This window comes from Drosophila tropicalis, unplaced genomic scaffold (genome assembly GCF_018151085.1).
Source record: "Drosophila tropicalis isolate 14030-0801.00 unplaced genomic scaffold, ASM1815108v1 contig_1009, whole genome shotgun sequence".
NCBI lineage: Eukaryota > Metazoa > Arthropoda > Insecta > Diptera > Drosophilidae > Drosophila > Drosophila tropicalis.
Genome location: NW_027172367.1, coordinates 1,365,638 through 1,378,379, shown reverse-complemented (window position 1 = coordinate 1,378,379; position 12,742 = coordinate 1,365,638). Strand labels below are relative to the sequence as shown.

General features: G+C 36.5%; 1 protein-coding gene across 1 annotated transcript in view; it reads right to left on the bottom strand.

Annotated features, from left to right (window-relative positions):
* LOC137581869 (zinc finger protein 425) overlaps positions 1–12,742 on the bottom strand; it is a 47,597-nt gene that overhangs the window by 1,416 nt on the left and 33,439 nt on the right. Inside the window, exons 2-3 of the mRNA XM_068296290.1 lie at positions 8,698–11,123; positions 5,524–5,721 (exon numbers count right to left, since the gene is read on the bottom strand). Of these exons, the coding sequence (XP_068152391.1) occupies positions 5,524–5,721; positions 8,698–11,117 (2,618 nt within the window). The 5' untranslated portion in view covers positions 11,118–11,123. The remainder of the gene's footprint in view (positions 1–5,523; positions 5,722–8,697; positions 11,124–12,742) is intronic.

Genomic DNA, 12,742 nt, shown 5'->3' with positions numbered 1-12,742 from the left:
AAAAATGAAATTATTTTAACAATTCAATATTCGGTTGAGATAAAAAAAAAACTTTAAAATATGATAGTTCAATTACATACATACATACATACATATGTAGATCAGGACCCGTCACAAAGTGCGCAAAATGAAAATTGACCAAATTTTGAGTGTGAGGATTTCGGCAGCCGTTCGGTTACACGCATACAAGGTGCTGAACGCTCTGATGTAGATCATTAAAAAACCAGAGGGCCGGGGCTAACTTTGACCGCGTTAAAGTTTGTATACCCTTGCAACTTTTTTTGTAACTCTTTCCTTACCTATTAGCCATCAATGTGGAAGAACGTTTTATTTAAAAAGGATAATGTTCGCGAAAGAATGGCCTACAATCATAGGAAATAACGAAGATATTGATCATAGTCACTGTTTTCCACCGATCGTTCCTATGGGAGTTATATGATATCTTTATCAAATTCGGCACAGTCATTAACAGTTAAAAGGAACGAAGTTATTTACAAAAGTCACTGTCGACCGATCGTTGCTATGGGAGCTATATGATATAGTCACCCGATCCGAACACCAGACGGACATGGCTATTTGAACTTGTCTCGTCGTGCTGATCAAGAATATATATATGTACTTTGTATGGTCGAAGATGCTTTGTTCTATGCGTTGCACACTTCTGACCAAAATTAATATATCCTTTTTGCAAGGGTATAAAAACAGGCGTTAATAATTTGGAACAAATTAAGCAAATATTGCTTGATTACAACTTGGAAAGTAAATTAAGAAATTTTGTAATTGTTACTGAAAATGGGGCGAACATGGTTGCCGCGTTCAAAAATTACAAAACGCTATCTTGCGCCTGCCATAACTTAAACTTAGTAATGGAGTTCCAACGCTGTTATGAAAAAGAATAACGTTGATGATATTAAATTTTTAATAGACAATTCGAAAAATCTTTGATAATTTTTCAATCATTCCGAACTCAATCACTCAGCGTTGGAACTCCATATTTATTGTGCTTGAAAGTAGTGGGGTCTAGCAAGAAATCAAAATTTTACTTTTAACAAAAAATGAGGTATAAATGTATACATATATTGATTTTACTTTAATAGAAAATCCAATAACATTTTTAAAACCGTTTAAAGATTGTTGCGACTAATCATCGTCTGGATAAGAGGCAACAATTCATTTATTTGTATTATGGTATGAAAAGCTTAAAAAAAAATGTAAAGTAGAAGTATTTGATTCCAATGTTATAGAACAACTAAAACAAAAAACGAGTCGATAATTGAAAACGCTTCGCCAAATAACGTCGTTATTTTCTGAGCTGTTGTCGTGAAATTTAATATTGGTGAGTTTATTACACTGAAAACAACTGTGACAGAATCAGATCAGTATCGGGTGACTATATCATATAGATCACATAGCAACGATATGTCGAAAACCGTGACTTTTACGAATAACTCCGTTACTTTTGACGCGATTCCCGTTCTTTTGCTAACATTAGACTTTAAAGGGACCCGTTAAAATGTTTTTCCACTTCGAAGACCATAAATAAGGAAAGAGTAACAAAAAACTTGCAAGGGCATGCAAACTTTGACGCGGCCCTCTGGTTTATATTCTTTTGGGATACCGGCCTTAATGAAAATCTTTTTACTAGCAACTTTTTATTTATAAACTTTAACTATTATCAAATTTAACTTTGATTGAAAGAAACTTAGATTATGTTTAACTTATAGTTTAATTATTAACAAAAGCAGTTTGTTTATTTTATTTAAAGCTTTTAGGATATAAAATTTACTTCAAAAATCAAATCTATTCGAGGTGAAGTAGTTTCTTTTCACATTCTCCGGGACAGTTCGTCTGCTAGGGCTTAAGCAACTTGTTCAGCATTTGCTGCTGACATAAAACCATAACCATAACCAAACGTATAGTGCGTGTCTCATAAAAAGGCTTGCACTATTAGCTTCTGGCTGATCTTAAATGGTTACCTCGTTGAAAGGTTTTTGTAGCTCACAGAAAGTGGATTAATAATTGATATAGTAACATTCTTATCAGCAGAAATTGTAAAGATTGCATCATGAAACGGCTTAAGAACCGTAATAAATTCTTTAACCCCATTATTTTACCGACAAAAATAAGTTGATTGATTTGTAAGTATAATCCGTTCTAGCATTTTAAACGCACCACCTCATCTAGAACGCAACCTCCTCTATCGCCAAAATCTTGTTCATTAAAGCCCACTTATTAAAAACGACTTAAAGCGAGTCGGCAATGATTGCAGCCTTATAATTCGTTGGTAATATTAATAAAGTGGCAGGTAACGGAAAGATAACCCCCGCTAGCTTCTGATCGATAGTGATTACCCAATATGGATGTTTTCAAAAACTACAAAAGCATCAGTGTAACGATTTATACATATGTACATATGTACACACATATATGGCTTAGTAAGCGTCCAGCTTAAACAAACCTGATTTTCTCGAAGACAAAGAAAGCAAAAGCTATCAAATATTGTATGAAGACTTGTACAGTTACTTATGTAGCGACAATAAATGGATAACAAAATCGAGAATTCAGGATATACCCTCCCATAAGGGCAGAAGGTGACAATTCTCTCACGACTGTTTTTAATTTTTACCGTCACCAAATTTGTGCTCACCTTCATAATTTAGAAAGAAACGATTTATCTGCTCCGGGCTATAAGTAGCTCAAATATAAGATGCCAGCGTGAGGTTGATTTGCACAGACGGGCAGACGGACACGGCTATTGACTCAGCTTCTCATGCTGATCAAGAATATATATACGTTATGGGGTCAGAAACGTCTCTGTGCGTTACAAACATCTGACCAATTTTATAATACCCTCTGCAAGGGTATAAAAATAAAAGTATAAACGTGTTTTACTATGCGTAAGGTGTGAAAAAAGAATTTAATAGATATGTACATATGTATGTACATTTGGTCTTTGAAATTTAATATATTGTTCCCCTTGGTGCATGGTATATCGAAGTCGGCGAGACGACTTGGTTACTTTATGTCGTTATTTTATACTGTCCGAATTTGGCATTAAAAACAAAGATAAATTTGTTTAGAAAATATCAAAAAATTAATATCAATATTTTGCTACCGCATGAAAAGTCGTTAGCGCTTCAATTATGTAAATAAAATTTAAAAATCGTTCTAAAATTCGGCATTTCGGCATTCTTTGTTCAACTTTGAATTTTTAATCCTGGTAATAACTTTTTATACCCTTGCAAAAAGGGTATATTAATTTTGGTCAGAAGTGTGCAACGCATAGAACGAAGCATCTCCGACCATACAAAGTATATATATTCTTGATCAGCACGACGAGACGAGTTCAAATAGCCATGTCCGTCCGTCCGTCTGGATCAACGCAAACTCCTCCTAGACCGTAAGAGCTACAGAGCTGAATTTTTTTTTGCACGTAGGCTTGTATATACTGCAGGCGTTGTATATCTCGGATTCAGCCGGATCGGACCACTATATCATATAGCTCCCATACAAACCCCCAAGTCACGAACAGTGACTTTTCGCAATAACTTCGTTATTTTCTATGCAATTATCGTGAAACTTAATATTAGATATTTATTACGCTTCTTAACGATTGTGCCAAATTTGATCAAGATCGGATGACTATATCATATAGCTCCCATAGGAACGATCGGTCGAAAACAGTGACTTTTGTAAATAACTTCGTTACTTTTAACGCGATTGCTTTCAAATTAAGCATTTCTTAATTTAATATATCTGTTAATGACTGTGTCGAATTTGATAAAGATCGGGTGACCATATCATATAGCTCCCATAGGAACGATCGGTCGAAAACAGTGACTTTTGTAAATAACTTCGTTACTTTTAACGCGATTGCTTTCAAATTAAACATTTGTTAGTTTAATATATCTGTTAATGACTGTGCCAAATTTGATAAAGATCGGGTGACCATATCATATAGCTCCCATAGGAACGATCGGTCGAAAACAGTGACTTTTGTAAATAACTTCGTTACTTTTAACGCGATTGCTTTCAAATTAAGCATTTCTTAATTTAATATATCTGTTAATGACTGTGTCGAATTTGATAAAGATCGGGTGACCATATCATATAGCTCCCATAGGAACGATCGGTCGAAAACAGTGACTTTTGTAAATAACTTCGTTACTTTTAACGCGATTTCTTTCAAATTAAACATTTGTTAGTTTAATATATCTGTTAATGACTGTGCCAAATTTGATAAAGATCGGGTGACCATATTATATAGCTCCCATAGGAACGATCGGTCAAAAACAGTGACTTTTGTAAATAACTTCGTTACTTTTAACGCGATTGCTTTCAAATTAAGCATTTCTTAATTTAATATATCTGTTAATGACTGTGTCGAATTTGATAAAGATCGGGTGACTATATCATATAGCTCCCATAGGAACGATCGGTTTAAAACAGTGACTTTGATCAATATCTTCGTTATTTCCTATGACTGTAGGCCATTCTTTCGCTAACATAAGGCTTTTTAGATAAAACGTTCTTCCACATTGATGGCTAAGGAAAGAGTTACCAAAAAAGTTGCAAGGGTATACAAACTTTGACGCGGTCGAAGTTAGCCCCGGCCCTCTGGTTTTTAATCCAATAGTCGTAATAGCATTGGTAAATTGAATAAACTGTTCGAGAAAAAACCTACATCCCAACGATCCAATATGTCTTGGAAGTTTTTTATATTTATTTATTTTAATTTGCGATCAATTCTAACTTGACAATAAGCAAATATTGTCGAAGGTAATCATGAAATGGGGGGTGAATAAACAGTCAGTCGCTGGTATAAATGGCAGGTCAACATCTCTGCACACGTCTGGTCTGCATGCTGTTGTCGAGCAGTTTGAGTGCCAGTGCATTATCATGGGTTTCTAGTCTGGAGGGGTACCGAATGCCATACCTACGGATCTCGCACTCGACATGTTAAGGTCTCTGTGGATGATTGAGTTACGCACGTAAGGAGACCCTTCAGTAATTCTGCGTAGACGCTGTCACCCAGAGTTGTACGCCGTAAGTCCATATAGGCTTTATAATGGCCTTGTAGACAAGCATTTTGTATGCCTGTGCTGTGTTCACATCTCCAGCCGAGTAACCACTGCATTTTCGAGAGTTACAAGTTTACCAGAGTTCTCTTGACCTTGATGTCAGCTTTCCTAGGTACTTCACCTTATCCACACTCAGGAGAAGCATACAGAAGAAAGACTTTTTGGCCCCATAAAGTACATATATATGTATGAATACTAATAAAGCATATATAATATATATATTCTTTATCAGCATCAACAGCCGAGCTCATATAGTCATATAGATCTCGGAAACTATAAGAGCTGGAACAACCAAAATTTGGTGTATTCTCCTGTAGTACGGGTATATATTTACATGCCTTACAAAGCATATACTATCTCGCTCACTCTCACAATTTAATAAATATAAATATAAATTACAATGTTACAGAAAAATAAAATAAAATTTAAAAAAAAAACATACCTTCTTAAATGCATAGTACTTTTTCCTACGTACAAGCATTTCTCCTCGGTACATTTGTAACTTCCCTGGGAGTGTGAAAGTAAGTGGGTTCTCAGATTTTCCTGGGTGGAACCTGAATACGCACAGTCTTTAAAATGGCAATGAAAATTTCTTTCAATGTTGGCATTGTGAGTCATCTCGTGAGCTTTTAGGGAGGATCTACAAGATAAAATCAATTTGGTAGTATCTATGATTAAAGATAGGACTGTAATAATTGTGTCTTTGCATGTATTTTTTTTTTTTTTTTTTAAGTATTTAATTGCATTAAATCAAAGCAATGGTACATAATTCGTATCAAAGTCACGTTTCATTTGCCCACAAGCAGAAATGAAGGAGACAAAGGCACGTTCAACAGTCTTGCCTAGACCATGTCCATGTCAAAAAAAAAAAATTTTTTGATCTTGTAGGCAAAGTTTTTAGACTTCAATTACGGATGCTAATTAATAAGAACATGTGGAAATTAAGTTAAGTTAAATTATCGCCTTTGCTGTTGTTTTTTGGCTTCCATATTGAGTGCAGAAATGTGTATACTTAATATGTATATATATGTACCTACATATTTATATATTTTTAGTTTCTATATATAAAATAACCTTACAAGATTTCTGTAAAATGTATTGTAAAAAATTTCTTTCTAAACCTACTTTAAAAAAAATATTTCTCAATAAAGTACTCTTTAACACAATCTATATTTTCGCTTACTAACACAACAAAGCTATAAGAACAACAGGCATGCGAGAAAAAACGGGCGTGGTTAGTGCATTTTCGAATGATGGGGACCATTCTCATGCATTTCAAATGGCGTTGACGACGTTGTTGAATTTGCGGTAGTTTGGCCGGTGCAGCCATGTTGCTTTTAATGTGTAATTTGTCACTTTGTACAGAGTTTGAATAGCTGCAACAATGACAATACCAACGACAACCACAACAAATACAAGAAAATACATAGTAAGGTAAATGAGAGCGCCGAAAGGTGTCATTTCAGTTGCAGACGTTACCGTAAATTTTATTGTACCAGTTTAATTTTTATTGCTTTCTTGCCCTTTATGTTGTATATGCACTCTGCAGGATCGCAAGTACTTGCTAAACATGTTTGGCTAAGAAGAATTATTTAGGGAGAAATATTCCCGTTACATAATATTTTTTTAATACTTCATAATTATAGAGCAACACAAAAAAAAAATTGTGGAAAACGTGTGATTGAAGCATATTCTTTCAGTTTAAATGACAATAAGCAGCATTGCGATTTGCGTTTGCGACAAAAAGTTTGCTTTTATCTTTTGTTGTGACTGAATCCTAACATTGACGTGGGCGTGGGATTGACTTTGTTGAAAGGAATAGATGTCATCAAGACGCAAAATGAAGATGGGGAAGTGCTTTGAAACTTGGAGCCAACTGTGCAGCAGCTGCAAGTCAGGATAAAGCTGTTGGCTTTAGCTTTTCATCTGCCCCAACCAGGTGTTGGATTCGGTGTTGTGTCAACTTTTGCGCAGCATCCATTAGAAGTTTCAACTAGGAAGGGAAGCAGATTCGGAAGCTCTCAAGAAGATGGGCAAACATGGGGCGGGTGTGGCAGATGCCAAATGTATCCTGCAGAATGAGGATGCAAACTGCAAAGGCAGAGGTCTGTAGTTAGCTGTAACAGTCTTAGACAATCGCATATGCAGGATAGATATGGGGAACTTGCCTTCATCCCATCAGCAGACAATGTTTTTGAGTTCGGATTGTTGTTCCCAAAACTCACATAAATATTTATGACAGCGTCTTTCTTGTCTTCTGGTGCAAGTTTTCGTGCCACGAGGCGTTGCTCACCATCACCATCACAAAGTGCAGACAGCATCCTGTGTCATTCAAAGGATGTGTGTTCATGTTCTTTCTTACCTCGCACCGCGCGTTGTCTGTTAGCTTGTAATTGCTATGAAATTCTTGACTTCTTAGTTCTGAGCTTTTCTTTGCTTGCGTGACATTAGCTGGATTTAGACGCGCTGTTCTGTGTTGCATGTGAAATTAGTCCATGCCTTTTTACAATCTCTCATTCGCTCCAATTGTAAGATTTGGGGGCGTGGCAACATTATATTATGTGTAATTAGTAAAGTGCCTGCACACCTTCTTTGACATAAAGAAGGCTCTTGGAAACCATTTTGTCATATTTTGATTTTTAAAAGTTATCTTGCGTGCATAAGCCTACAAATCGGAAATTACATGGTGTATTTGAAAGATGCTTTTTTGGGATGACACAGTAGAAACGATAACTGTAGCATACAAATAGTATTTAAGAAATATCAACTAAAACTGAAATACAAATTTGAAACACTAACATAATATATAAAATGCTAGATTTAATTTTCCTAATTGGGTTGAAAAAGATGCGCATATTAATACGGCCAATGTAGCTACATATGTACATATATTGTACATTATAATCTAGAAAAGACAACAAAAATTAATTGCAAAATAGCTGGAAAATTACTATTCATACAATGTTTTTGATGATTGTTCAGTAGATGAGAAAAGGGGACTGCAAGTCCCTTAGGTTATCATTTATGCTGGTTTTTCAGTTCTATACTATTTGTACTTTTTTTTTTACTACAGCCGATTGCACTTTTTGGTGGAATAACCAAGCCTCCGGTTGTATGGGAGTGCATTGCATACTTTGTGGTGAGCGTCCGGCGCAGCAATTTTACCATAAGGGCCTTTGTGTAATTTTACTGGAATGTCCTGCACTTAATGAGTTATTTTTTCACCCTTGTAGTCCTATAATTTTGGTCATATGTTTTGTTTTTACACTTTGTATCTAAAGCAAGCATGCTCTTGGCAAAGAATTTTAATTAATGCAAGAAACCCCAATTTGGAATTTTTGTATACATTTTTTTTCTTCTGCATTTACTCTTATTTATTTAAAATTTTATACCGCGAATATGCACGATTTTCTGAAAAATATTTATTTATGACTTTTTATTCCTTACCAAAGCAAATCATCTTCAAATTGTTATTAGACAATCTTATTATTGTAATAACTAAGTTACAAAATAACGTCCATAAATAATAAAATTATTAAATACATACATACATATGTACATATGTGGCACAAAATGCCACACTCAAAAAATTATGTCCATTTTTTTAGAAACTCACTTTTTTGCTAATATTTTTCCACAGGTTTCACATTGATATTTCTTTTGATTTTTTTGTAACTCTTTATTTTTAGCTTGAAGTTTTGGTTTATTTTTGTGGTTTTGACCATGCATTCTAGTTAGATGATTTTTAAGATTGTGACGCCGAGCAAACTTTTGCAAACATTCGGGGCATTGAAAAATCTTCTCATCCGTGTGATTTCGTAAATGTGCTCTTAGAGAATGTTTGCGAAATTTTTTACTGCATAGTGGACATTGAAGAACTTCATTTTTGTCGATGGTGTCTCCATGGGTATGGAAAAACTCATGATAGATTAAGTCCGATTTATACTGTGAACTAAAACTGCATTTGTCACAAGGCCACATGTTCATTTCATGCAGCGCCTGTTTAGACGTTGTTGGTGCTGGTTTACAGCTTCGTGTGTGCCGTCCCAAGGCCTGAGCAGATTGGAAATGGCATCCGCAACTAAGGCATTGATGATTTTCAGAGAGATGGGCCTGAGTCAGATGTTGGTCAAGAAGTTGGGGCGACTCAGAAGTTTGTGAGCAATCAATGCACTGTTTTTGAAAAATGCTCCGCTTGTTGGCAGAAGGCCTTAGAGGTCTATCTTCCAAAATTTTAGAAAATATATCATTGGTATATTGCTCTGGCTGGGATATTGACGTATTTGGTTTAGTTTTCATCCTATGTTGCATAAGACTGCGGTGTCGGCGGGCTTCCAGTGAAGTTTCAAATTGTAATCGACAAATTGCACAGTAATATCTTATAAATTGATGTTTGTACTTCTCGTGACGCTGCAGAGCCACTCGAGAACGATGAAGTGATTGACAGAATTGACAGCGAAAACGGCACTGATAATCATCAGCAGCACTTCCAGTGGGCGTGACTCCAGGATGTTCGGATGAAAAATGACTACGTAATTGTATGTTATAGAGAAACCGCATACCGCAGCAAGAACAGTAAATATGTCTTCTTTGAGCTATGTAAACCGGAACAGAGCGATTAAGAGATGAAATGACGCTTGTGTGTGCTGATTCCAAAAAATGTTCCCACATGGCTTCATTTGAATTACACTCAAACTGACAGTAATCACACCAGAAACTTCCCCCAAGTCTAATCGTAAGTTCCAGATGGTTTTCTGATTGCCAATGTTTTAGAAAAGTAGCTTCTGTATTGGCATAGAAGCGGCAAGGCATGCACTGGAAAGGCGATTGTTTTACAATGCTACTCATGTGATTGAGTATATCTTGAAGCGAGCTTTGTCGCAGCCCCGGAGATTGCTGTTGAAGTCGTCGATAGTGATAATGTGAGATGAGATGTTTGCCAATCCACTGACGTGGCACACTGTAATGGCAAAGACTACACCGGAGGCGACTAGATCGACGCTGTCTTGATTGACTTCTATCTTTTTTTGACTGTTGAACTTCGACAGAAAACTGTGTACTAAGTGTCAGCTCAGTTCCAAGAGTTGCCTGGGCTAGTTGGCATTCTGTTTCTGCCCTTTTTAAGTGGAAGGTACTTTTTAGATGCTGATCGTAATTGGTACGGCTTTTTAATTTACGACAACAAATGTTACACCAATAGCTGTCTTCAAATTGCTCACACTTGGTGAGATTATGGTTTTCGCGATACTCTAAATGCTTACTACCAGGTATCCACTTTCCCTTAGTATATTCCGCCGGTGGATGAGCATACGTTTCATCTCCAGGCTCATCCCAATTAGGGGAAATACGTTCCATGTGCGGATGCCGCAGTTGGGGCCGATGTTCTGGCTTCCACTTGCCTCCAGTATGTGTAGCTGGAACCGTAGGTGGCGAATGTCGTCTTATATCATAATCTTCTTCAACTTCCTCCCCAAATTCATCGGGATCGTCATCTTCTTCTTCATCATCACTTAGCTCTGGGGAGTCATGTTCAAACTTAAGAGGTTTAAATACCGCATCGTCATGTTCCCTTAATGCTTTGAGAAGAGGATCTCCACGGGGAACATGCCAGTCTTCGTCTTTGGATCTTCCAATCTCGGCCCGCCCTACTGGTACGGTCTTACAACCCGTTGAAACGCTTTGCAATTGCAGCGATGAAAAGAACACATCAGCCCCTAACTCATATGGAAGATCATAAGCCTCGGTCAGCGATTTAGAAGATTTTCCACCATGACTTTCACCTGCTTTTTGTAAAAAATTGCTTGGGGGCTCTGGTTCAACGAAATGAAAACTATCGTATGTGTGGTCCAAATTGCTTCGACTAACTATTGGTGGTGACGTTCTTGTCATTGTACCATGCGCAGTAGTACTTGATGAGTTTCGCTTTTCCACAGGCGAACAGTTACGTTTACGGTGATCAATGTATTTCGCAAGTCCCAAAATTTTTCCATTACACTTTATACACAGGTGAGTGTCGTCTAAATCGGCCGAATTCATAATTATCTGAAAAATAAAATAAAGACAATTTTTTGAATCTTAACTTTTGCTTTAACGTACGGATAGCTTTAATTCGGTAAGAATTCAAATTGCAATAAAGTTTTTGTTTAGGCAATGCGACATAAATACCAATGAAGTAAGTAAGTCGACTCGTCGACTCGGGTATACCATACACCAGGTGAAACAAATATTTCATATTTCGAAAACCAAATGTATGTCTATTAAATTGTTTTTACATGCTTCATACTATGCGGAATCTCGCTCACTCTACAAACACACGAGCACTTTAACGCCGTCACTAGCCAACGGCAAATTCTGTCCTTGTGGACCGCGTAGTAAAATACTTTCATACGCATATTTTGCATGTTTCTAGTCCGATTTCAATAAAATTTGATAGTTTTGTAGAAATTGATAAGATTAATTAGTCTTCCGAATTTGAATGCGATGGTCAAAAAACTACAGGCGGAAATCGGTTTTTTCTAAGTTATGGAGGCGGAAGTGGGCGAGCAGGCTGCGCGCAGACTAAGTCGGTGTACATACTTAAACTTTAGCTTTGTTAGTTTTTGATAAAATCAGTTTTGTTTAATTTGCGGGGGCGGCAGTGGGCTTGGCAAAATTTTTAAATGGCCAATATCTGCGCTTCTACTAAGCCAGTCTACATACCAAATTGAATGTCGGTAGTTGTCATAGGGGGAAGGGGGCGTGGCGAAAAGTTTGAACAATTAGTTTCTGCGCGCTAACTAAACGAGTATATAAACCAAATTTGATGTCTCTAGCTGTTATACTTTTTAAGAAAAACAGTTTTATGTGATTCCTGGGGGCGTAAGGGGGCGTGTCCAAAATTCCAATTAACTCTATACATTTACATACCAAATTTGGTGGCTCTAGCTCTTATAGCCTCCGAGATCTGCGTGTTCATACGGACGGACGGACGGACAGACGGACATGGCTGGATCGACTCGGCTGTTGATCCTGATCAAGAATATATATACTTTATAGGGTAGCGCTGCTTGCTGTCTACAGAGTACATGCATACACACACAGACGCAACGCTACATAAACTGTATGTGTATGCGTGCGTTGCTTTGTTTAGGGAATGAGGGAAGAACAAGAACAAATTGAAGTAAAAAGAGTAAATTTGTTTTGTTTTGTATATTGGTGAATTGAGTTGCAGAAAACAAGTTTTGAATTTAACTTCTTTGATATTTTATATATATGTTGCTTATTGACATTTGAAGTATTATTGGAAAAATTTTGAATTCCATATATACATATGTACATACATATATATTTCGATCCATGGTAGGTAATCTGCTGAGGCTCTATGAAAAAAGGGTTTGCGGAGTACGATGCTGAGTTACCAAACAAAAACCAGAAGACGCGACTAACTTTCACCGCGTCAAAGTTTGTATATCGTTGCAAGTTTTTTGTTATTCTTTCCTTACATATAGCCGTCAGAGCGGAAAAACATGTTATCTAAAAAGTCTCAAGGACGGCCTACAATCTTAGTATAGCAAATAACGAAGTTATTGATCAAAGTCACTGTTTTTCACCGAAACTGTTTCCAGCTATATGATATAGTCACCCGATATTGATTTAATTTAGCACAATCAATACAACTGAGA